Source organism: Anopheles funestus, chromosome 3RL (genome assembly GCF_943734845.2).
Source record: "Anopheles funestus chromosome 3RL, idAnoFuneDA-416_04, whole genome shotgun sequence".
Lineage (NCBI taxonomy): Eukaryota > Metazoa > Arthropoda > Insecta > Diptera > Culicidae > Anopheles > Anopheles funestus.
In genome coordinates, this window is record NC_064599.1 from 24,228,282 (window position 1) to 24,255,001 (window position 26,720).

A 26,720-nucleotide genomic window follows, 5' to 3' on the forward strand; every position below is an offset into this window, starting at 1 on the left:
TTCCATTCCACTTACAGACAATGCAATTTAGACTTTCATTTTGTTTCGCTGCAAATTGCATTTGGCTTCAAAAATGCATATTTGTAAGTACTTTTGCGATACGGTTTCTCCGGGCTCTGGGAAAAGCCTCTACTTCGAATGTACGGATACCACACACGAGACAGCAGTAAGCATTCCAAGATGCTGTATGGAAAACGATGCCAAGTGTATGCACCACGCACCGCTGGAATAATGCTTTGCTGGCAGCATCTGGTCGGTCTCAGGCACGACAGTCCCGTTGTGATGCCTTCGAGCCGTTTGGGTATGAGTGATAATGCTAAGACCGAAACCCGTCCCTGTGGCACAATCAAAGAAGATGAGGTACGTGTGAGGATAAATCCTATTTTATACGCTGCTTAAAAAACACTATAAATATAGTACACAATCTACATGTGCAGCATGCGTACAGGCCGGGCTTACATGTGCAAAGTAGCAGAAAAATATGTACATTCAAAGGATGCAGCTGCAACCATTTCTTGGGCAGCTGCAACCATATATTGTACGCCCATGTGGGAAATTGAAGCTGAAGGATTTTGCATATTTGTTTTTTGTGCGTACGTTCACAACTATGAAGCTTGTACACATTTATATCATGCGATTAGGTTTGGTTTCATCGTCATAAATTTCACTCTATTTTTAGAGTATTTTTAGAAAATACTCATCATAACAAACACTTCAATTTCCAGAACTCTTGTTTTGCTGCTTGAGACCGGAGTTTATTGAAGAAACTTTTTATTAGAGCACATGGAAGTTCCATCCTTCGAAGATCGTTAGAAGTAGAAGATAAAATAAACCCTCAACTCTCAAGACATTCTGAAAATGTTGAGAGGATTGAATGTCGTTTCCTTGCATGTCTGCAAACATCTGATGATGCTGTGGATAATCTGTTGGTTAAAAACTCGTCTAAAGGCAAACAATCAACAAAATCGTCATGGTAAAGCTTGAATTTAAGAGCGATCGCAGTAATTGGATTTGTATCGCTATATTCTCATCTTGTTTGGTCAGCCTTATGTGAGCCTTAGTCGATAATTTTGATTTGTTCATTATCTAACCTCAGCTATCCTTACCGGACAACCCAAGTAGTTAGAGGGAAATTCAAATGATAGGGTGCGGAAAGTCCACTTTAGGGAATCGTGCAAGCGAATATGAAATACGCGAGCATGGATATTCCAATACGTTAGTGAATCACCAAAAATTGTTAAATACCCTGTGGGCAAAGCTACTCAAATTCATCCGATTTTAGCATGTCGACTCTGTCTCTCCTTCAGTTGAAAAATGCTCGTGCTCCCTCTTCAGGGTGTTAGCATTTGAAACGAACGGATTATATTGCTCACTGCTTCTTCTTCAAACCGTTTTACCCACATTATGGAGAAATGTTCTTTTTCATATGTCAAGTGATATCTAGCGATAACAAGTGAAAGTGAAAAGTAAACAAGTTCTGTTCTGTGCAGTGACTGTGACGGAATTTTGCAACAGCGGTTTAATTGCTATTTTGGAAAATTTGTTTCATTATTTTTGATTTTTTTGTTTTATTTTGTTTTATATAAAATGTCTTCGAGCAATGACAGTAATATTTACCGGCGACGAAAGCGCAATTTGGAGGAATTGGAGCAGCAAACCGACGCTGAGTGGAGCCAGCTATCATTTAAGACCAGACCAGATGGATCCATAGAAATTCCTTGGCCAAATATGTCAAGTGGTAAGTTGTTACATTAATGGCTATATTTATATATAGGCTAAAACTTTAGGTTGTGCTAAATGCTTTCAATATGTTCAAAAAATGGTCGGTTTGCACTGAGTGAAAAGTTCAGTAACGTTTCTTCTTCAGCTGGCTCCGATCAATGAAAAATATGTGCGGGATGCTTTCCCTTCTTCATACCGGAAAATATTTTTCATTTTTCATTTCTTTGTACGAAAATATGAATAGACTAAATCGTTGTTTAGTAATTGAACAGGCCAAGCCAGACACCACAACAAAATATAAGATAGTGATATTGAAAAATATTTAATTTGTACTTCGTTAGTTAGAATTTAGTGGTTTTTTTTAGTTGTGTTTATTATATGTAACCTGACAAAAAATTTAGGTTGTAAGTTGCTATATGTCCGTTGAATATAAATGAAAGTAACACCAAATTGTCAATCTTTGGTTTATGATTTAACTTTAATGAATCTAATTATTTCTTTCTTCTTCTAATTTCAGACGAACCCGTAAATACTAACAATGGTGATGGTGAAAGTGCTAACAATTTTTTGGAAGGTGATTTTGGTACTAACATAGACGATAATGTAGGTAGTTTGGGTATGGATAGTGATCACCTGGATGCCGATCGTGACGGTGATGATAATATCACAGCAGGTTTGGGGACTGCTTACAGTTTCTTAGAGAAATTGACAGGGACAGAAGCTCTAAGATACTGGGCAATTTTGGGAAACCTGCCGCGATCGTCACTTAATATGCTTCTGGCGATCTTAAGGCATCATTTCAACATAGATGTTCCAAAAGATTCGCGGACATTCCTCAAAACCCGCACCCGGACCGGTTTGGAAATTCAATCGCTCGCGGGTGGACAATTCTGGTATCAAGGGATTGAGACGGTCCTGCAACAACATTTTCGGTAAGTACTTATGCATAAATTGTACAATTTGTTTGCATATGTTGCAACTAACTGGTACCTCTTTGCTTTTTATTACAGAAATGTCATTCCCGAAGAAGACCTTTTTACGATTCAAGTGTCTATCGACGGGCTTCCACTCTTCAGAAGTTCACAACGGCAACTGTGGCCGATACTGATAAGGGTGGAAGAATTGCGAGAGGCTCCGGTTATGCTTGTCGGTTTCTATAGTGGACTGGAAAAACCGGAGCTGGTGGAAGAATATTTTCGGCCACTAGTGTTGGAGATCAATGATCTTCAACAAAGAGGCTTGCAGTTCGGCAACAAGCTAGTGCGTTTCGCTTTAAGCATATTTGTTGCCGATTCTCCAGCGCGAGCGTTTGCTAAAGGTAGGACATATTTTTATCATATTTGAAGTGTATATTAATGTTGTTTTTTTCCTTTTTCCTTTTTAGCAACTGCAAACTTTAATGCAAAGCATGGGTGTTTAAAGTGTTCCATTGTTGGGGAATACATCAAACCGGAACGCAAAGTTATATTTGATTCCGTGAACGCCGAGTTGCGTACGGACGCCGGCTTCAGACAACGAGTGGACAAAGATCATCATAAAGAATGGCGGACACCAATCGAAGATGTGGACAATTTTGATATGATACGCGGTTTCGTTGTTGCCGACCGCGTTCACCTGATTGATTTGGGGTGTACCAGATTATTTGTCCAAGGGTTTTTAAAACGAAAATTTAAAAAGTTTTGTAGATGGTCACCCCAACAGAAGGAAGCTGTATCTAAATTTATGGTGCAGATTCGGCTTCCTTCGGAAGTGAACCGTCCTGTACGGTCTTTCCTATATGTCCGTTTTTGGAAGGCAACCGAATACCGGTCCTTCCTTCATTATATTAGTGTTGTGGTCTGGAGGGATTTTTTTACAAATCAGCAATATAATCACTTCTTGTGCTACTACTGCGGTGTGACGATTTTTTCGTCCTCGGCACACCAGCGATTATGGCCTCTTGCTGAAAAGCTCCTTACACATTTTGTGAAGGAGTTTCGCAAGTATTACGGTCGAGCCTATCTAACTAGCAATGTCCACAATTTGATACACGTGGCAGGAGATGTTGCAAATTGTGGACCGCTTGATAATTTTTCCACATATGCGTTTGAAAATTATCTTCAGATAATCAAACGGTATGTGAAATCGGGCACACGAGTAGCAGCACAGGTGGCGGCCCGGATGCAAGAAATTGCATCTATTGAAGTGGCTGCCAATCGTACTGTTCTTACTTATCCCCAGTTGAAGGAAAATGGTGCTGGTCTACTCGTAGCCGCTGATTTTATCCTGCTGCCGAATTTCAAAGATCAATGGTTCTTAACCAAAGATCATGGCATTGTGAAGTTTTTGGAAGTAAAGAAATTGGATTCTTTACTTTACGTTATAACTGGAATCCAGTACGAGTACTGCACGGAGTTGTTTAGTTTGTCAGTAGACGATCCAGCTATCCAACTGTCGTCTACTGACTTAAACATTTATAAAATTAAAGAATCTTCTCCGCGCAGGAAGGTGGAAGTACCGCATTATATGATATTTTGTAAACTTGTATCGTACTATCTACCTCCTTCCTCTCTTGCCCTACGACCTCCCAATCCTCCTTTAGATTCTGATACTATCGCTTTGTTTCCTCTTCTGCACACTTTTCAAACTGACACAGATTTCAGCTCCAACTAATATTTTTCATCTAACTTTCGACTAATACTTTTATTTTTCAGTAAAATAGGCTGTACTTCCATCACTCTACTGGATGTTTGTTGCCCGATTCATGGTAGGACGACCGTTTTTACCGCTTTGTGCGTTGTAAAGCTCTCAGTGGGCATTTAGGTTAAGCATATTTATAACATGGGTAGTTCAGTGGAGGTAAGGTGTATCATATAGCGAAGGGGAGGGAAAATGACCACTGCAGATACATAGCTTTATGTTTGCCATGCGGGCCCCCATGCTTTGCAATGCTCGCGTTTCCGTAAGCCTTTTACTAGCGAGCCGCTGTGTCCTCGAGATCACTACGTTTAGGGTTTGATTAAATGCTGTACTTTGGTTTTGGGTATAATTGTTGGCTGGTTGGTACTAATAAACTAACAGACTAACATTAAACTAACATTTTTCATCATATTAAAAAAAAAAAGATAATGAAGTTAGTAAATTTGATTAAAAAAATGAAAATAGTAAATGATATTAGTTTGTAAATATTTAGTTTAAAAAAATTGCATATTGGTAACGCATATATTGAGACACGCGCGCGTAAATGTGAGTCAATACATGTATTGCTCACTCGTAATTGTTATGCTATATTTATCCCGAACAATCTCAATATAGGGCGTGGGAATGAGGTGGGCCTTCATTATCATTTTTTAATAATTTAACAGGCTAGGCCATTTATTATAAGCTACAATTCATTAAATGCTTTATTCATTGAAAAATTCATCTTTCAAAAAAAATAAAAAAAAATTGACTAAACTAAACACTTACGAAACTAACAACTCATGCAACAAAAAATTGACTAAACTAAACACTTACGAAACTAACAACTCATGCAACAAAAAATTGACTAAACTAAACACTTACGAAACTAACAACTCATGCAACAAAAAATTTACTAAACTAAACACTTACGAAACTAACAACTCATGCAACAAAAAATTTACTAAACTAAACACTTACGAAACTAACAACTCATGAAAACCTAATATATACAACCCAACACCCTAAACTAATCTAATCTAAAAAAACACTACTCCTTGCGCTTACGCTTAAACGATCCTCTACAAACGCTTTTCACTACACCAGTAGTGTTTGCGCTGCATTTAGCGTTTTGTAGCTTAGTCTTAAAAAAATTTTCTAATTCTAAACTCTGAACAGGTTGCCCTGCCGTTTCTCCTACATCTCTAAAAAGCCGCAGAACATTGCCATATTTTTTAAATTGTACTTTTCCTCCTCTACCGCTCCAACTACACTCCGATAAAAATATCCGATTAAATGTGAGGTAAAGTGCCTCATGCATGCGCTGCTTCGTTGTGGTGCCTTCAATTTTAGTAGCCAGTCTGTTGAGCACTACGTTGTAGTGCTCCACCGACGCCAACTGTTCGTTCAACCCGTTAAACGCTTCTAGGGAAGAAATGAGGGGAATAATCTCTTCATCTCTTCCCGTAGATGGTACTACAAACGTTTGGCGTTGGTGGAGCATGCTCGTATTCGTATGGCTGCTATTCTTAAGGTCGGCTACCGCTTTCGTTAAAGTGTACACTTGCTTACACACTTCTTTCGAAATGTGCATGCATGGGCAACCGCCTGCTGCACCACCGCATTCAATCGGAGTATCCTGCGAGTCCATCGTACAGCTAAAATAATCAAAATCCGTAAGTTATTCCATGTTAATTACTTTTAACATTTCATAATCATACTCTTTTTTCCGTTAAACTTTACTTACAGATTATTCAATAACACCGGCGAAAAAATTGCAATCGATATATAACGGCAATCCAACGGCAGAATCAATAAAATGTATAAACAACACGTTTTTTTGTTATTTTTATTTTGACATATCACATGGTGATGGTTCGAATCAAAAATAATCCATGTCGGATCGAGCGTTCTTCGGGTATAAAAAAAAAAAAACGAGTGACGTCACGATCGTGTAGTTCATTTCGCCTTGTTTTGGTTGTACCTCTAAAGCCAGAACAAAGCGAGAACAAGGCCAAAATTTTGTATGGGATTCTCTCTCAAATTGCCCACAGGGTAATCACGTGCTATTGATGTGGAATGTGAAATGGGCAGGCTGTTTACATATGAGAGAATTCAAAAGTTGAGATATAAAATATTTTTAAACCTAATTTTAAAGAAATGTTTTCCAAAATAGACACTACAAATTATTATTAACAGTTCATCAAGTTGAAGCTGAAAATATTAAAACCGTAGTATAACGAACAAAGAATCACACGAACACAATAAAAACAAACCGTACGAATATGACATTCCATATCAATGGCACGCAATTCCTTATCAATTTTGGGTGATAAACAACCATTATGACGCAATTTGCATCGATCGGATACGATCGTGGACACTTCTACAAGATTCTGGTATTTCTGCACCTGGTAGAATCCGTTTTGTGGAAGCCTAGTTCCAAATGGCCCCAGATTCACGAGATTGAAAATTCTGGACAAATGTGAAAAGAAATTCCACAAAAAGGCGCGTAAGTTACACGAAAATATTTTTACAAACTTCTTTTTGGTACTTATGACTAAAATTGATATTTTTTAAATTTCACTTTCCTATTCTTAATAATTCTTGTATTTTGTTTAATGATTAATCATATTAAAATTGACCTGATAATCCATTGTGACATGGTAAACATTCCACAATGGAGCACATGTCAACGCTGACACATCGTAAAACAAGAAAACTTCCAATATATTAATCTCGTAAACAACTTAAACTCAACAAAGACTAAATATTCATACAAATTTCTCTTTCCTTATCGGTCTCGCTTTCAGCAAAATGCAAACTGTAAGCAAAATAAATTCACCTCACGAAAACAATAATGGGAATGAAAAATCGTTCACAATACATCTCACGCACCGAGTTCATTTGGAGCACACTTCAATGAAGAGAATTTTCCTATCCCTAAAAAAAATATATACACTACAGCACAACCAACCAAAGTGTCCTCGCACAAATACAAGAGAGAAGAATGACCGGTCATTCATTTTGTGGCGATCTTTACCACTCCCTCTTGCGATCCTTCATTGTACCACATCCTGGCACCAAACCTTCGCCGAAAAATATGCTGCGGCGAAATATACCACGGCCAATGTTCATTCACATGCTCCCAATGCGTACGTTTGGCACCCGTTCGATGGGAAAAGGAGAAGAGAAAACATGTCGTCAATATGACGGTGGCACGAGGTATGCGCCGGAAACGGTATGCGTTACGGTCGTGAACGGTAGAAATCGTTACGGAAACAAATTTCAGTCAATAAAACAAATTTCACACAACAACCCTTAGTTTAGTAGCCGTACCGGTGTGCGATACACCCGACCGGAAACCGGAGCACATAATCGGGAACCGTTGCCGTTAGCGTAAGCGTATGCATCGCACGGTCGCCAGGGGTGACTCGTGTGCAACATGGCATCGAACATACATAAACCACCGAAAAACGTTCGATGAATTGTATGTTGACAGAGACAAATAAACAAGGCATAAAGTGGCCACCTTCTACCGCTACGATTTTCCCAGCAAAACGTGACTGGGATGGTGGTTGTCGATTTGCTCACGGTTAAATTCATAGAAAATTGACCATCTTTCGTACGCAAAAGCAACAACAACAAAAAACGCGCAATCGGGGTCTACCCCCTTTTTTGGATAAGCGGTGTGCCCGGTTGCGCAACAACAAGAGAGCATAATTGATGGTTCTCCATTGCATTTTACCGCCGGGTGCCAGTTGTGACCGGGTGCCGCTTAAGGGGATATATCGGACGTCCGTAGAGTAATTGGTTTTGGGTATCCGAATGTGAACCAATGATTCCTGTTGTTTCCCCTCGTCCAGAACAACCAGCATCCGCGTGGGAGAACACGCTCAAAGCCAAATTCGCATTGTGACCGACTTTAAACAGTTTCTACAAAGCGCATGTGTTTCACATTGCCTTAACGAATGGCAGAATTGAAACAGATTCGATTAACGACAACGGGGTTTTTTTTCTTCTCAGCAGTACCTCCATTTTGTGGATGATGGTTAACGTCACAATCGACAGTGCAACTTCATCCAATTGAATAAAGTTTTAAAGAGTCAAATTTAAAATGCTGGCAAGCATGCTACAATATAAAACATTTAAATTTTGAAATTTAAACTACTAAAGTGATTTAAACTTTGAACGTGATCGTTTGAAACGCTTCACTTTTTTCACATTAGGGTTTTTTTTATTTTTAACGCCGTATTGATATCACATTAGGTTTTAGGATTTCACAATTTTAAACTAATGAATTCATAACTTATCTTTTCTATAAAGCGATCTAAAACAAATGCCAATAAATTTTCCAGCTTTTCGAATTTGTTTATAAAGTAACCAATAACTGCTTAGAACGCTTGATCTAACGCTAACGCTTAAACGATAGTGTTAACATTAGAACTACCAGAACAGAAATTTTAAGTGAAACGCTTTCATCACAATATTTTTAAGGTTTAGACAATTCAAAATTATTTTATAAATAACTTCAGCATAACTATTCTATGGTATTCTATGGTTCGTAAATTAACCACCAAAACGAAACGATTAAAATGCTTGGTATTTCTAATACTTGTTTGTTTAATCATTAAAAATAATTTGTACTTCGTAGAACAGATAAGATGTAGAACAATTTTAACAAAACAATTACTGATTTTGATGTTGAATCTTTAAATTAAAGTCATGAAATTTTCTACAATTTTCTCTCCTGTAGCTTCAAGAGCAAAACTCTTTACAATACCGTGATCGGTATTGATTTCTGTTAAACACACTTGCTGACGTCAATAATCAACACGAATTCCCACAAATACCCCCAAGTGTATACAGAAACTACCTTCTAATCCACACAGTAGCTCAGCTGTCAACCAACGGGCCAGACCAATCGAACCGCCAATCTGATAATAGGCTTAAGTGGAAGCTGTCCAAGATTATTTTCGAACGAACCACGAAACGATAGCAAAACAGTCAAAGTGCCAAAGTGAACGGGCGTATTAATCCTACCCACCAAAATCTGTTTCCAGTAAAAATTTATCCACGGGTAAGCGGAAATTTGAGAGTTTAATTTCAACCCGTATACTGAAGGAGGTTTGTCTCACTTTTTTTTAATGGAGGTTGACGTCGGATACGTTAAATGATAGGTTGAAGTGAACATTTTTAAGCAATCCCAAAAACATAGTTCCCACGAACCAATCGATATGGAAATTTGAACTTGTGCTTCTAAAGCTTTCTATCCAGTTTTTTGTGTTTATGTATAGCTGGTTTGCTAGTATAGTGGTACAGTTGATGACGCAAAAGCATTTATGAAAAAATAGGTTTTAAAAACATGACATTAACTGCAATAGCAGATATTTCAGATAAATAAAATAAATCTGGAGCCATTTCTTGATGTGCTTTTCAAATGGAAATAACACATATAAAATTATAAAGGGATCAGCTCACATACGTACACAGAGGATTCTTAAATTACGGATATTACAGATTACGTTCTATCGACTATCGGACATGTCAAACAAACACAACATTCGGGTCAATCATACTATAAGTTCGAAAGCTGAAATCTCAAGTCGGTATCTGTCAAACAACGGTTTAACTCGGTATCTGTCAAACAATGGGTTCATAGACATTCAAGCTATGAATCCCAGATTGTGTCATGCTCAATTATTTTCATCAGCTTTCATATTAAATTATCGTATCGAAGCATAAAATTCAACTTCTTTTTATTAAATCAAAAATAAATTGCTGTTAGCGTAGTTGATTTGAACTTTTATTTTTTTACAAGATTATCTGTAATACTATTAGGAGTATTAATGTGTTCGTGCGGTTTTTAACCAAAGTTTTGGGCTCTGTTTTGGCGAAATGGTAATTTATTCAATTTTCAAAATACTGTCCGTCACTTTCCACAACCTTCTTCCACCTTTCAGGCAACTTTCTGATCCCGTCGCGGAAAAAAGATGGCGGTTTGGCCGCTAACCAATCCTCCATCCATTTTTGCACTTCTTGGTGATTATGGAACTGCTGGTCAGCCAGGCTGTGTTCCATCGACCGGAACAAATAGTAATCAGAAGGGGCAATGTCTGGGCTATACGGCGGGTGGGGTAGGACATCCCAGTTGAGTGTTTTTAAATAATTTTTAACCGGTACCGCTATATGTGGCCTGGCATTGTCATGTAGCAATATGACTTTGTCGTGTCTATCGGCGTATTGTGGTCTTTTTTCTTTCAAAGCACGGCTTAAACGCATCAATTGTCGTCTATAGACCTCCCCAGTGATCTTTTCGTTTGGTTGTAGCAGCTCATAATACACCACACCCAGCTGGTCCCACCAAATACACAGCATGATCTTCGCGCCATGAATATTCGGCTTGGCTGTCGATGATGTGGCATGTCCGGGGTATCCATACGTTGCACGACGTTTTGGATTATCGTAATGTACCCACTTTTCATCACCAGTCACTATTCGATGCAAAAATCCCTTCCGCTCTTGCCTTTGGAGCAGTTGTTCACAAGTGAACAAACGGCGTTCGACGTCTCTTGGCTTCAGGTCATAGAGCAACCAATTTCCCACCTTCCGGATCATTCCCATTGCTTTTAATCGAAGAGAAATGGTTGGCTGAGCCACTCCCAGTGTCTGTGCAAGTGTTTTTTGGTTTTGTGATGGATCTTCATCCAGTATTGCCTCTAATTCTCCATCCTCAAACTTTCGTGGTCCTCCGGAACGCTCCTCATCTTCCAAATCAAAATTGCCACTTTTGAACCGTGCAAACCACTTCTGACACGTTCGTTCAGCTAGAGCATGGTCACCATACACTTCTACCAAAATTTTATGACTTTCGGCAGCCTTTTTCTTCATATTGAAATAATGAAGCAAAACTCCCCGCAAAAACACATTATTTGGTACAAATGATGCCATGTTCGGTGCTCGCAGATAATATGTTATTTACTATTTATCAAAATGACAGATAGTGGATATTGTAGCCCAATAATGACACTTCAAATTGGCAGTGTTGCCAGATTCAATAAATATGTAATAAATAAATGGGAGCATTAATACCAAAACCGCACGAACACATTAATACACCTAATAGTTTGTCTATTTTTATAGAAAGTTACAAGAAAAACTAGTGGAAGATATCATAGATCCTTCGGTTCCTTTTATGCACAATTGGTAGTAGGGCAGAGTTCCACAACAGATCGAAATAAGAAGACATCGCTTTGCTAAAGGCAAACACAGTTTCAAGAATCAATCAAATCCAACAGAATCCAGATATTTTGTTCGTGTTTGGAATACTGTCTGATGGAGCATTTCATGATGGAGCATGAATTAAAGATTTCTAGTTTCTTATTGTATGTCCTGCTCCATCATTCATAGAGCAGAGGTTCAATTGAGAAAGCTTGGAAAATATACATACTGCAAAATAATTCTAAAACGGATGTAATTTTTTTCACTTTAAAACCTTTTTTCACTCGAAAACCTCGAAACGACAGATTAGTTTAAATAAATTTCACAGTAACGTTATTGAATTGGTAAAATTTAGTTTTGGTCGATATTACAATCCTCAACTGCAACATATAAAGAGTCGAGATATTGCAAAAACCGAAGTATTTAAGTGGAATGCTTGTTCATAAAGTAATTCAAGAGTACATCTCGTCACTAGTTCTACCTAAGTATTACAATATACAAGAAAACCAAGCTTCCCACGGTTCACCCATTAGCACACCCATGCGGCATGCAAACTGTAGGTACGTATAAAAGCTCCCGCTTCAGGCACAGCATGTCACCGAAAGCCATTTTACAACATAACAACATCAGCTTCAAGCGTTAGAGGAAAGCATAATATTGCATTCTCGCGTTGCAATCTCATCCTCACAGCGACACAATTTTCAAGAGTGAGGACGAAGAAAAAAAAGTATGGGAAAGAATGTTTCTTCACAGCTTAAACATAATATGTGCATCAGTCAGTGACGAGCGCTAGTAACTGAGGGCAGAGACGGATTAGCAGCTTGTTTCTTGCTAACGTATTTCCGGACAAGTTTCGCCTGCAGCAGAACGGAAAACGGAGTGCTCGTCACACCTACATCCCTAACAACGCGGGAGCGGTAATATTTGTACTTTATACTTCCCGACTCAACAATCGAGGGTGTATAGTACGTAAAAGCTTGTTGAGTGACAGGTGGCATGTCAAATCGGTGCAAAATAATACACTTTGGCTGGCGGTGCATAACTGCGCCCGATGTCGTCAGAACAGATTATACAGTGTGTAGAATTATTTCACAGGACACACTCGGTGTTATATTTTTTGTATGAAAATATCTAAACATCAATTCAACTGTCAATTGCATAATGGAAATAGAAAATGGAGAGCTTTTAAATGAGAATTTTGTACTTTGGGAAATAAAAGATGAAACTTTTCAATTCTTTTTCCACCTAATGAACAGCAAACATTAATAAACATCTCCAAGGATTCTGTTACAACTTTCACAGCCACAGTTCTAAGTGGAAGTAATACTTCCCAAACAATATGGCGTTTTTTTGATATCGACTCGAAAACCACTCGACCCAGAGTTCACGATGGCACTTCGCGCTAACCCTCCGGCTAAACTGTCCATTCTCGTCTAATTCTTAGACATCTCGCCTTTCGCCTCCCATCCACAAACCCGTCATTGTCATTGCCGTGTCACGCATTCGGACGTGTTCCCGTGTTGGTTAAATTAAATTCCTAATTGTGCCATGCCGCTTCATGCGCACTTCCGGTCTAATCGTTTGCACAAACGCGTCTCGCGCAACTGTACACCACCGCTACGTAGAAGAAAGCGACCAAAGCGTTCGCAGTATACCAAGAGACAGGCCCAAAATTCTACCACATGTCACATACAATACCGGCACCGACGGCGTGGCATGAACGGGCGGGAAAATTGTACGCCAACCAAACTTAAATAGAACTGACATGTCGCAAACCACGAACTGGTAGCAGGTGGGGACGCACGAGGATAACTTCACCACCCACAACATATCCGCCCGCAGAATGCATGCCTGACCGGGCGCACCGGGGGTCGAGGTTCCTAATGAAGCTTCGTTTTTACGCTCGTTTAATCCGCAAATGGTATGCCGTGTTGCGCATGGTTACGAATTTCAATCCAACAAATCACGCACTGGTTTAGCGTGGTGAAAAAATTCCATTATACACCATAAAATAGGAACTTATTTCATATAGGAACATGCAGGATTTGAGATGATTAAAAATTAAAAATTAAAAAAGGAACCATATAAAAGATTGAACTCTAACGTGCCTCAGAAAGCAGAGCGGAAGGTTTACCGTTGTACAAGAAATCGTGCTGTTCGTTACGCTATTAATTTGAAGATAAAGATGTCAAACCTGAAATTAAAATAAGAAAAAAAAACGGATTAATTATTAGACCATCGGTTATAAAGAAATTTTTTACAGTTGTATTTTAAATATTAAAATTGTTATCATTTTTGGCAGGGCAAACAAGTGGTGGAAAATGTTGCTATCAACGTAAATGTTTATGAAAAATAAGTTTCCAAAAGATCATTTAATGTTGCCCTTTTCATTCGGCTACTTTTTAATAGAAAAATAGAGCTTCACGATTTTAAAAATTAAGAAAAAGAGAGTTTTCAAAAGTTGAAACCCACTTCAATTTCCATTTATTTTTTTGTGATCTGATTTGTTTACTTCTGATGTCTAAAAATATATTTACTAACAGTAAATTGAACGAAAACTATTGATCTCTGAAAGAAAATTTCAATATTTCAGCAAATATCGATGTAAATGGCGGAAAATTTCGTAATAGGAGAAATTTATTATATTTTTCATTATAAAAAAGAGGTTAGCCTCATTTTATTATGTATGTTTGTAAAATTTTACTTTAATTGCATATTTGCTGAATACTGGAGCAGTTAACCTTATTGAACTGATACCTTGCAAAAATAGTAGGTATGTTTTCCTCGGCGAGCTTAAAACCGCTGTCAGCATCATTTCATATTTAAAAAACCGTCGAACAATATCTTTCAGAGCAATAATATTTAGTTCACTCTACACATGTCTTCGCTATCAGCTATCTTCGCACTAATTTCTTCCGTACATCCCTCTCTTTCTCTCTTATTAAAACATATATTTTCAAGCTGAGTGTTGCCGCTGCTGGTGCTAAAATGCACCCTGCATAAGATACTCGCTTTCCCGCATACCCTAAAGAATTGCATTCCTCCCCAAGCTGGTGGCCCGATGGATGAAGCAAAAGTCGACCGTCGGAAATGAAAAGTGCTAGAGAAAGCGTTCACCGGTTGATGGTCGTTATTTTTGATAAACATTTATTAAGGTGCAGAAAAATAACTTTTGTCACGTGTGCGGTAGGATGGTGTGGTGAGGAGATCGGGTATTCTATCCCTACAAGTGTCACGCCTTTCCGAAAAACCTGAACGTGCACATAAAGAGCTATCCTTCGCCCGGCAGGAGCACTGCCGGAGTATGACAGGGTCCTAGGTCTTACCACTTTCATAAAGTATCATGTTATCATACGCTTCTGCTGCCGGAAGTCTTACCGACACCCGGTGGCGGTTGCATCCGACACATGCGATTATGCGACAGGGCGGCAAACGGAATGGGAAATGGGTGTGCGAGCTTTGTTGAAACAAAGAAACTGACAACCTTCACCTTTAGAACGTTAGAAGTTTGTGTTTTTTCCTCGGCTGCCTTTAATAGTCATGAAAGGAAATATGGATAGAAAGATCATGGAAAGTCACCCGATTCTCTCTTGCGGGAAAATGTGCAAACTATGGTCGCTATGATACCAATGTTGCTTTTTAGACACCGTCTACAAATTTTCACTCATGAACCCCCCCTGCCCCAGTACCAACTCCAACCCTCCAGTAGTCCCATGGGATGATATAATTTACCAGAAAGCTGGCCTACGCCTCTCGCAGTCATTTCGAAGCAATCTGCAAGCTTTGCACGAAGGTATGCAATAAACTTTTCCACCTTATTGCAATCTAATCACCGGCACGAGAAACTAGACGGTGGAGTGTTTCTGTCTTGCCGAGGAAAAAGTGGAGCTTTTCATACAAAGAAAGCTATATTGCGTAGAGAGAAAGAGAGAGCGAGGTAGGGAATAAGTACACACCAACAATTTCCGACGAAGTATTCATATTTTCTTTACACCGATTTCTATCAACGCAGGTAATTCAAATAAGTCGTTTTGAGCACCAAATAAATACGAAACGATTGCTCGTTGAGTGTAGCTTGAGCGATGCAAAATAAAGATCTTATTGGGATATTCTCGGAACAGCTTGTCGGAGAGAGACAAAACGGTACAAAAAAATGAAATTATGTTGTGTAGGAAATATTAAATTCTGCCACAACAAAAAGACAATATAAAAACAAAACCTTTTTTGTTTGTTGTTTTGTTGCTTAAATAAAAAAATTAACATCGGAAATATTTTGTTTTTAAGAATCTGGTCAATTGTGGAATGCAATTATCAGGGATTTGATAATAATTTAAATGTATATTCATGCCAAAAACCGAGTTGATTCCATTTTGTTTTAAACAAAATATTATTTTTCAAAATATGTATGAATATGAATAATAGTTGTTAACGCCGCATAATTAATCGATGTGAATCGCTTTTAACGAGCCGTCGACTTCGAAAACCGAATATAAAAAATGCCAACAATCTGTCATAATGAATTATTAATTAAATATAAATTATTATAAATAGATAGTAAAATTCTTCTCCGATTCTCCGATAGGGAAATAATCAGTCAAATTTTATTATCAGGCATTACTGCAACAAATTCTTCAATCTTTACTGCAATGGCTTTGTTACTGATTTAAAAAAAAAATCCCATCCTATTTATCCTAATCGTACCCTCTCGAGCGAAAGTTTGCCCTTTCGAAAACGATTGCCTTTAGCATCGAAACATCCACCAACCGCACGAAGCTCCTATTGAAACTCACGAACGATAAAAAGCAGCCCAACCAACTCACCCACGCTACGATTGCGTGAGAGCAAGGCAACGGTAGCTGCACAATTGAACAAAAGCACTCCTAGCGCGCACAGCGGAGCAATTCGATGCTAACAAGAAAATTCGAATGCAACCATCATTTGCTGCGACATAAGAAAGCGGCGGTTATTTCTTCGCCAACGATCGTTATATGGTAGCAATAGCTGCACAACATCCTGGCACCAGCGTCATCGTTGAAACCAATATCGTACACACTGGAAGTACTTTTGACATCGGTTTAAGAGCACGGTTGACAATAGAATCGTACCCACCGTCAGCATCACACACCGATTACGAACTGTTACCCGCTGCTAAATCGTTAGCGGGCGCGAATTTCTTTGCACAATACTGGGTTGCCACAGAAATGAACAAAACTCCCCTAAGGCATATATATGTGCCACAGCCCTCCACATGCACGTTTCCTGCCACAGGGCAACCGAAACCCTACAACACAAAGCGGGGGTAATTTAGGAAATTCTACACAACACATGTGAAGCATTCCGAATTTCCGACACGATGAAGCAGTGAAGAGAAAGTTTTACCGCCAATCGAACAATCGCCACCTCTATCTAGACACATACACGTATCGGCATGCAGATTGCATGCGCATGCATGATGATCCTTAACGCGTATTACCACCCACCCGAACGGGTTTGGTGGTGTGCACTTGCAGTCTTCTACAAACGCTCCCCGTTTAATGCTTTCATCGTCGAACGCGGGAGGAGTTCGATACGATCTGAAATCCTGTCTTAATGGAGTCATTTTTTGCACGTGGTTCACCTACGCGAAGGAAAGCCATTTTTTCACTCTTTCTCTGCTACCAGGCAGAGATAAACTGAACACAGCACGACTAGAGCACATGTAGGATTTTTCTGTGCTTTCCAGATAAAGCTAGACGGGTTTGCCGGGGCGAACAATATAGAAGCAGAGCTGAAATATTGATAACGGTTATTGTTCACCGAAATTATCTCATTCCCTCCGCACATGTACCAAACCAACGGGGGGGTTTTACTTTGCCGATGCAGTTCATCTTCTTACGATAGCACAATTTGGAAACTGTTTACCATAAAGTGCTACACACAGAAGTGGCGTTATCTCCAAAAGATACAGAGATCTTTTTTGAGTGTGTGTGCCTAGAAAGTTGAATTTGAAAAATAAAAATGATAGGATCGGAAGATAAACTTTGAACGAAATTAGATACTCAACAGTGAATGAGTATAAAAAAACAAGAATTTCGCTGCGACTATTTAACAAAAGAAATAAAAAAACATTGAAATATTTTTTTCTCAGGATGAAAAAGATTTGGTTTGTGTATCGCGTATGATTATCACAAAAAAAAAATATCTATCACAAAATACGTACAAAGAGAAAGGAAGACTTCTTGGCCTCATATGCGGTGGTAAAACAATGGAGAAGCTTCAACAAACAAACTCTATTTTGCAATGTTTTAGTTGGTCACGTCAGTATAATGACACTTTACAACCCTGCATCCCATGTCGGACGAAGAGAACTCAATCCTTAGGATGTCTTTACATGATGCGCTTTGAGAATTTATAGTAAATCGCGTATTTATTTCAGCAGTTGCTGCACTTTGGTAAAAGATCTCAATAATATATATCTTCCTCTTTATCCTGTCGTCCGTTGTCGTCTTTGACTCCCAAATCCTGGATTGATATTTCTATCTTTTATAGGCCATTAAGCTGCATAATCTGAGACGTGTTTACGCATTTAGTCATCGAATGAAATTTGACACTATTTCGCCTATATATAGACTTGTACGTCAATATTGATGTATTTCAATATTTATTTATTTATTTATTTACATATTTATAATTCTTGATTACGGCTCTTGCCGTATTGTCAGTTACAGAGGGCTGAAGTAATTACAATTTTCGTATTTCAATATTTACTGAAAACAAAATAATCACAAAACACGAGAGATATCAAAAGATATGTAATTTCTCTGTTTACAGTAAAAATTTAACACAACCAATGAATTCTTGCAAATAAAAGTAGGAATACCTGAAAGACCTTTGCATTCCCACATTACACCATTCTTTTTTTGAAGGAAATTTAGACCCTCTTTTTTGAAATATTTTCTTATAAAACTAGAAGCACGAAACTCATTTGCCTTTGTACGAGCAGAATTCACGCGAAAAAAAGCCAATCAAAGTTCGTTCCTTTTATTTCTCACTCCTGTCTTTTTTTCAGGATCATGAACCATCTATGGTGCATTCTTTTTTTTTTTTTTTGTTCGCAATATTGGTGGTACTCCCGTTCCGGCTTTTATTTTTTCCCCCATTTTCACCGTTCACATCGGACAAGCCAATAATAGGAATCCAATCAAAGGCAATCGATTCGCCACCGGTACGACGTTACGGGTGGGCTGCCAGCCGAGAATGTTGCTTCCCTGCGCAACTAGATCCTCGACGCTTCAAAGCCACAGATGAAACCGAAGAACTCCACGATACGGGAACTACACTGCAAGCAATATGCACGACGAGAGGAGGCTGCACTGTTGCCTCCATTCCGGCAGAACGATTGGTGGCGATTGATCTTCGGGCACCGAATACCTTGTCAGTTTCAATCGCACTACTTCGAAAAAGGAAAATGTCGAGATTTTCCTATTTCCAAGCATTCGCAAAAAAGGGAACCAAGGAAAAGGTATTTTTGCCACTTCTTAGCGTATCGACTTTTCCCTATCGATCGTCCTTTTTATTTCGGAGCAAATCCTTTGAACGTCAAGTTCTACGCATCGGTAAAGACGGGTCGTACACGCATTGAACAGTGGATGAGATGTCAGAAATTGTGCTTGTAGCTGTGGTGGCTTGTTGGTTGTTGAGTGATAGTCTGCCAAAACGTGTCGCACATGCAACGAAGGAAATGATCGGAGTCTACACTACATGGTATAATAAAATTCGTTTATAGCGTGGTTAGCAACTGGAGGACTAAACCGCAAACCGTGCATGTTTGCAGTGTGTGTGTCTGAGTTTGTGGTGTAGGCGAATGATGATGAACCGGTTCAGAAGTGAGATCCGGAAGCATAAAGGATCATTAGAAGGAACAGATGGGACGAACCCAAACTATAGTTCGTCTGCACGGCGCATATTTTGCGCCCGAAGTATCCGAACAAAACCCCCTCGAGGAGAGTGATTTGTGATTTATTGCCATATTTCCTGCTCACATCCTTCGATTGAGGCCACCGAAAACCGGGTTTGATAAACAAGACGAGATTTAATGGAAGGTTAGAAGAACAAGGGTTGTGTATGTGTTTGTAAGCGTCTGTGGATGCCTTCTAGGGGTACAAACTTCGGTGCACTGTTGTTTTGAGTCGGCTGTGGAATATTTTCCAGTGTGGACAACGATGCCGAACCACATTCATCATGTACCAGCAGCAGCGAATGGGCACCAGCAGCAACACTTCCTGTCAGCCCTTACGAAACAGTAACAAACACTGACTGACGGACTGACCGGTTCCGGACACAAAGTTTATTGGATGCAGTGTGCGGAGAAGCTACATGAACTGGACGCAATTGAGGCTTTCCATCGATGTGCTGAAACAGCACAACACTCCACAAATCACTCGGAAAAAAGGGGAAAAGCCATATACGGCGGGTTTCTGGTTTTGTGGAATCAGGACAACGTGAGGCCTCAAACAGTACTTGCACCGACCAGAAGGAAAGGTGCACTGAATGCAATAAATCTAATCTCACCATAGGTTTCGGTGTCGATGTTTCATGCATGATTAACATGTTTTGCAATGTTGGCTTCACCGAGGTTGGGGGCCCAATGTTACCCCGACCTGTGTACGGTACGATCCATAAGTTCTTCATAGTACCAATCGCCCACATGCGCAGGCAGGCGTAAATGATGGACCGGAAGTAGGTTTTAAAGGATCTAACGCAAACTAATGATCGGGTATCGGCTTATCCGAGGTAGTGCGCGGACGTCGCCCGGTTTCCGAGAAAGGCGTAGATTTTGCAGTCTCAGACCTCATCGCACTAATTGAATTCTACTGCTACCGTAGTGCTGTTAAAATATATGCATTATTTATGGTGATTACGTTTTACGCTATTGCATCTTTCATGAACTCACTAGGACGAACGATTATGCCGGAACTTACGGTCGGTATCGAAAGGGAAATTGAGTCTGAGTAGTATAGCCCTTACTTTGGACCGTTGTGATACAGTATTAAATATTTACGGCAGACCAATCATTTAACGAAATGAAGAATTTATGGAACTTTACTGCTAAATGGATCTAGAAAGCAGAAATTAGAACGTCAAAATTTTTAGAACTTTTAATCATATACACCTAAAATAGAAAATATTCTATTCTTCACAACGATAGAGTCCTGTGTCACCGGTTTAATACACTGAAGATAGTAACTGAAATCTCATCAGAATCGGTTCTCTAAAGAACCATCGTACGCATATATATCCATGGTCTTCTACAACCGGATGTCCATTAAGATTTTAGAGCATAATCCTTTCTTGCTGGAAGCGTACCTGACGATCTTTCCTAAATAAACCCACAAACCAGAAAGTGAGTGACGACTATGGGCGAGAACTTTCTTCTAGCAAATGCTATTTAAAACCGCCTCATGATTGGCTAAACTTTCACTGCACAATTTAACTTTCGCCTGAGCCTTTTTGACTCACCACCCCACACTCGATTAAGGGTTCGACCTCAATACTCGATAGCATTTTCCATTCCAATGTTCCTGCTTAAAATTTCCTGCTCTATTACAATCCGCGGTGGTCGATTTCTATAACCAAAGGCATCACCTGCTATGACGTTGTAGGCGAAAAGGCTGCCGAAAACTAAGAATCGTTCTATGAACCTTCAGCTACGTGGTGGATGCTTCTAACGGAACCGTATCGTAGGGTTGAGTGGGTTGGGTGACAGCACACTTTAGGGCAGAAATAACTCAATACCACCGACCACCATCAGGCAGGTTCGTGCAATGCTATCAACCCATTAACCGCCACTCAAAAACGCACCCTTTTACGGACCACATTGATCGAAAGGCAAAACTTTCGAACGTAAGTTTATTAAATCCTGTCGGGCCACTTTTTACAAAGCTACCAGTAAGAGATTCCTCTTTCCAGCATGTCGAAGGCAATTAACGCACCGGTAGTACTGTGTGTGTGTCTGCTTTGTTTTTTTTTTGTTCGGCACTCTACGCAGAAACCTGTAGGCTCTCGATACAATCAGTTTTTGGGAAGACGACAAAACTGTAACGATAAAGTTTATTCGTAACTTCACTTTATAGCGTCCATAGGACATGGAAAGGATATTTTGACATTAAAGGTCGTAAAAGTGGTTTGCAAAGTCACAAAGTGATAGCTTTTAGTAGCTCTTACGAGCTATTTAAATACCAGTGCCATAAAATGGATAGTTAATCATATTGTTTGAGCATGGATACATTTTTAGCAATTTATAGTAAATGTTTTTAAATACTTTATGCATGAAACAAATTACGAACTATACACAGTCCACAAGATACACGATAACTGATAAATGAAGATTTTGAAACTTTACAGTTTCGTTAATTTATTTCACAAAAGACAAGCAAATTTGAAGAAATATAATTCAAAATGTTTTCTAGTTCGACAAGAAAGTCGACTTCTACACTTTCCAGTATAAACGATATTTTATTTTTAGTATATTGTTGCTATAAAAGTATATAGATAGTTCCCGAGATATGCGATAATACCAGACCGTGGAGATCCCTAAAAATCCGATAACAAATAATTCCCGAGATGCATTATTACAGCTCTACGTATCTTGAATTGACGGCTATGTCGAATCCCGGTAATGGATTCCGTATTTTAGGAAAATGGAAAAATTAAACAACAACCAAATAAAACTTTTGATTATATTAGAAGGCATTATCAATTTAACTTTCATTTATTTCTACGTAATTTATGCTATAAAACCACTGATCTGTCGGATTTCAAATTCCACGTATCTGCCAATACGTTTACAAGAAGTACAGGGTTCTTCGGTATCAACGTTTAGCCCTCGAGATACACGATTATAACGCCCCTTGGAGATTACGAAACATTCGCATATTCCACGAATTTCCACGTATATCTAATTCTGCTGACGTTTTGTTTATTTTTAACAGTTAACCAAATTTCTTCTTTATGTGTGCAATGTATTCAACTTTAACAAAGATTTTTTCAAAAGAAATTATTAACAAAAATTGTAACAAAAATATTAGATTGCATTTGAAGATATAACTACACACAACTTTTATTAAATACGATTCATTACAAGTATTGAGATAATTTACAGAAAAATAGTAAAGTCACAAAGAGAACACTTTTTAATTAAATTTGTACAAAATCAATAACCATGTTGTAATTCATTAATAACAAAGCAAAGCTAATGTTGCAGCATCATCCTCCAAAACCAACCGGCCGGCAGATTTACATCAGCTTTCAAAGCTTCTCCCCGAGTGTCAGCTTCCATAATCAACCAATAATTGCTGATTCCCCTTCCCGCCCGAATCGTACTAATAATGACAAATGAGCAGCAATAATTAATTGAAGTAAATTGATCTCTCATCAGCACTTCCATCTCCTTACGTACAATGCACCTCACCAACCGGTAACGGTTCCAACTTCAATTTCACACAATTCTACCATGTTGAGCAGAAGCGTAAAGAGCATCGTTTCTCCTTTCGACACCTTACCCTGTGTATTTGTGTCGGACGAAACGAACGAAAGGTGCAGCTGAAAACGTTCCCCAAGATCCAACCAACATAAGAGAAGTTGATGTATTACGCTTTCCAGGGATGCCTGGCGAACGGTTCCAACAAGTCATTCTACCGGCATTGCTCTTTCTGGCACGTTCTCTTCGGTTTTGTTTCAAAAACCCCTTGATGATGCTGTTGGTCAGCAATGGACCACACTCCGTACTGGAAACCCCTTACTTCTCAGACATGGAAGAGATTCTCACTACTGCTTAAGAAGGTTTTCTGATTTGTACAACTTACAATTACTTTAGCGGTAAGTTGGTGAGGTAAGGGAGAACATAAAAACTACCTTAAGCTTCCCCTAACCAAACAGGAAAATGCATTTCCCCGGCAGTGAATTGAATGAAAAGTATGTTCGATTGATGAAGGATATACACACACACACATACCAATGAAGATTTTGTTACAACTCCTTCCTGTTGCTTCTAAGGGCATCCGCTCAAAAGGATTAAACTGGAAACTCTGGTGATCTGGGAATGTCGATACCCGGGCCGGAGCTTAGCTCGGCCTTTATTAAAAGCGCTCTCAAAGAATCTTATCGCAGTAGCAGCTTCTTATAAACCCGTGTTGATTCTCGTTCCTTACCGTTGTGTGGTTTTGTTCCAGGAAAATCTTTACCATTCTCGTTGGAAAAAGTACCAACAGCCGGTAGCGTTGGAGTAAAACTTTACAACACCGCCCTCATTCTGTTTTTCATGTTTAATTTTTGGTTTGACTAAAAATGCTACACTTTTGGACAGGTTTTTTTTGTTTTTTTTTTTTGTTTCTTTGCATGTTCTCTACCCGGCACCCGTCAAAAGTTAGGCAATCAACAGCTTGCTTCCTGCTAAAGATCGTGATTAAGCTCTATTTTTCATTCACGCCACTATGATCCCAACACTCAAGGTGATTTATTTTTTTTTTCGTAACACCATCCCTCGGTTTGATTTATACGGCGTTGGATTGCATCGAAACGATCGGGCACCATTTACCTCGAGGAGCATACGACCCGGTGCATGCAAATAACATGAGAATTTACAAAAAAAGTGTAAATAAATAAAAACAGTTTATGTACCTTGGTTTGTATCGTGTCACGTGTTCGCCTGTTAAGTGGTGTAGAGGCGAAGGTGAAGCAAAACCAAAAGAGAAAAAAAATACACACGAACGTGAAACGAAACAAATGTACCACAATGGATAGAAATGCTCGCTTCATTCCTTTACCTACCACATGGTTTAGTAGCGATAAGAAAAGCTTATTCCGACCGCGTGCAGCGTACCAACAATGAAAGCAACCGGGAAGTGAAGCGTGAAAATAGGTTAACTAAATATAAACACACAAATGGAAATAAATTTATTTTTGGGAACTTTGGCTATCCTATTACCATTTCATAGTTCACTTGCTGTTTTGTTGTTTTTTTTTTGTTTTCTTCTTCACAACAGTTTTTCACTAAAGGAAAGTTCACTACCGGAGATAGATATTTTTGGTTGGGGTTGAAAAATTCTACAGACCACCCGCCTCCCCAGCGTTCAGTTGGACAGCATTTAATCGCCTATGCAAATGGTGTCTAGATCTGGTTGAAGTGCACGGTCAAGTGGCGGAGCAGAAGCAGCAGCTGCGTCTAAATAGAACGGTCGGCAAAACATTTCACCACTAGGGTTTAGTATTAAGGGTCCGTGTGCTCTTTCTTTTTGGCCGTGCTGCCCGGTGTATAGATAAGGGAAACTATTAGCGTACTTCTGCACAAACGAACTTAACACAAAGACTGGCGACAGTGCTTTTCTTTTCCCCTTCTGCTGTTCACTTGTTTTCAGCTTGCCGTGCTAAGTTGTTTTACTTCTGGGGTTTTTTTTTGTGTTGTATGTGGTTGGTTTTGTTTTTGCTTGCATTGGTTTTTGTGTGTATTTGTCTGATTTGGTTCTCACCATTTCCGTGGTTGGTAACGTCGAAACGACACCAACAATTAAAGGGTGTAGAGGCACAATGAAACCACAAAGAAAAGTGTCGTTTTTCTTTGCAATCGGACTGACCCGTCCTGGTGAACGTACACGCACAGGATGCTGTGAAAAGTATAGCATAATCCTATTAAGCGGTACACCGTTTAAGAGTACTTTTAACTTTCCTTGAGCGTGGAACAACTCATATCTTTGCCGATTTCGACGTGTATAGCATAAATTTTATAGCGGGAAATGAATTTTCTTTACCATGTTAAGCAGTTGTTTGAAATTTTCACAAGTCAAACAAAAAACATAGATAAAGGTATTACAAAATTTCAAACGGTAAAGAAAAGGTTAAGATGACTTCCAAATTTGTGTCCAATTCCTTCAGATCATAACAGTGTGTTTAGATGACGCAATGCTGCAGCTTGAGCTTTTGTGCTTTATCTGTACATTGGATAACAATGTATGAAGCATGGATTAACTTAACTTTATTAATATTACATTTTGTATTTGTGTTTAACAAATTAATATAATAGTTAACTCAGCTTAAAATATGAAGAATAATATATTTGTGTAATTTCCTTTCCTGCTAATAGTAGAGTTACTTTTACCACGTAGCTGGACGTCCTACGTCCAGGACGGTCTGGATGGGATTTGATCTCCAGCCCTGTCGCTTAAAACCGGTGCCGTTTATCACTTACACCACCGGCAAACAACATTAATTGATATTAGTGGTCTTCTCGAGACCTGGCTCTCAATATGAACGGATAACGTCTCGAATCGATAAAAACATCCAGTTCTTTTATACATTCTGCCGGGTTAATCGGTAAAAAAAGTTATATAGTTATATAACAAATAATTAAAAGAACTAGAGAAGGAAATTATCTGGTACTTATTTGGACACGGTAAAAGAGATTTGACAAACCCCAGAAAACTTGGAGATGCTTTTGGCGAAAGACACTGGCACTGAGTTCCCAAAAAGTACAAATAATATAGGACGTAGCATATTGCGTTGAGGAACATCTGGAACAAGTAGAGAAGTTTCACACACTACCCAGACGGGATGTGTGCGAATGTGCGAGATGTGCGAAGTGTGCACTTTTTGTACTTTGTTGGGTGTTTCGCACAGTATCGCACTTTCCAACACTATTTGTTATGTTTCATTTTATTTTACTAACATTTTGATATAAGTATCGAAATAAATTGTAACCAACAACTAATGAAATGATCTTAGTTTTAATTTCTGCGATAATATTTTTTTAAATTTAGTTCGGGTTGGATATGCCGATTGGATTTCTGAGTATATGTCCCGTTTGAACTAAGCATCATTATCGTAATCCCTGTGAGTTAATATTATAAAACAATAATGAAATTGATGAATAAAATTATACATCATCCAAGACAGAATGTAGAGGATGCACGTCAGTACAAGTATCTCTCTCCAAAAGTCATACAAAAACAGTGCCGTGACCAGGATTCGAAGCTGAGTGTAGTGACTAGACCTAACCACTAAACGTTTACTGCTTCAAGGGTTATTGAGTAGATGTCCATCGAACCACTCATATAATGAAATTGCTCTTTCTCCATTACATTCACTCA

General features: G+C 38.9%; 2 protein-coding genes across 6 annotated transcripts in view; one reads left to right on the forward strand and one right to left on the reverse strand.

The window, feature by feature from the left end:
• LOC125772037 (bifunctional heparan sulfate N-deacetylase/N-sulfotransferase) overlaps window positions 1–26,720 on the reverse strand; it is a 670,071-nt gene that overhangs the window by 102,873 nt on the left and 540,478 nt on the right. The window contains exon 1 of one of the 4 annotated variants that reach the window (XM_049443356.1): window positions 13,736–13,803. The exons of the other annotated variants lie outside the window; for them this stretch is intronic. The gene's annotated coding sequence lies outside the window, so the exon portion shown is untranslated. Of the gene's footprint in view, window positions 1–13,735; window positions 13,804–26,720 lie in introns of those variants that run through there. 4 annotated transcript variants of the gene reach the window in all.
• Window positions 1,250–4,763, forward strand: LOC125772045 (uncharacterized). 2 transcript variants are annotated; one of them, XM_049443368.1, is made up of 4 exons: window positions 1,250–1,738; window positions 2,240–2,654; window positions 2,733–3,040; window positions 3,107–4,763. In XM_049443368.1, the coding sequence occupies exons 1-4, from the start codon at window positions 1,588–1,590 to the stop codon at window positions 4,372–4,374; spliced, it is 2,142 nt and encodes a 713-aa protein (XP_049299325.1). In that variant the 5' UTR covers window positions 1,250–1,587; the 3' UTR covers window positions 4,375–4,763. The 2 variants fall into 2 exon arrangements, with proteins under 2 accessions (XP_049299325.1, XP_049299326.1); XM_049443369.1 differs by having other exon boundaries at window positions 2,733–3,216.

Coding starts and splice junctions, on each gene's coding strand:
- LOC125772045 (XM_049443368.1), top strand. CDS start 1,588: ATGTCTTCGAGCAATGACAGTAATATTTACCGGCGACGAAAGCGCAAT. Junction 1,739..2,239: donor TTGGCCAAATATGTCAAGTG/GTAAGTTGTTAC, acceptor TTCTAATTTCAG/ACGAACCCGTAAATACTAAC. Junction 3,041..3,106: donor AGCGCGAGCGTTTGCTAAAG/GTAGGACATATT, acceptor TTTCCTTTTTAG/CAACTGCAAACTTTAATGCA.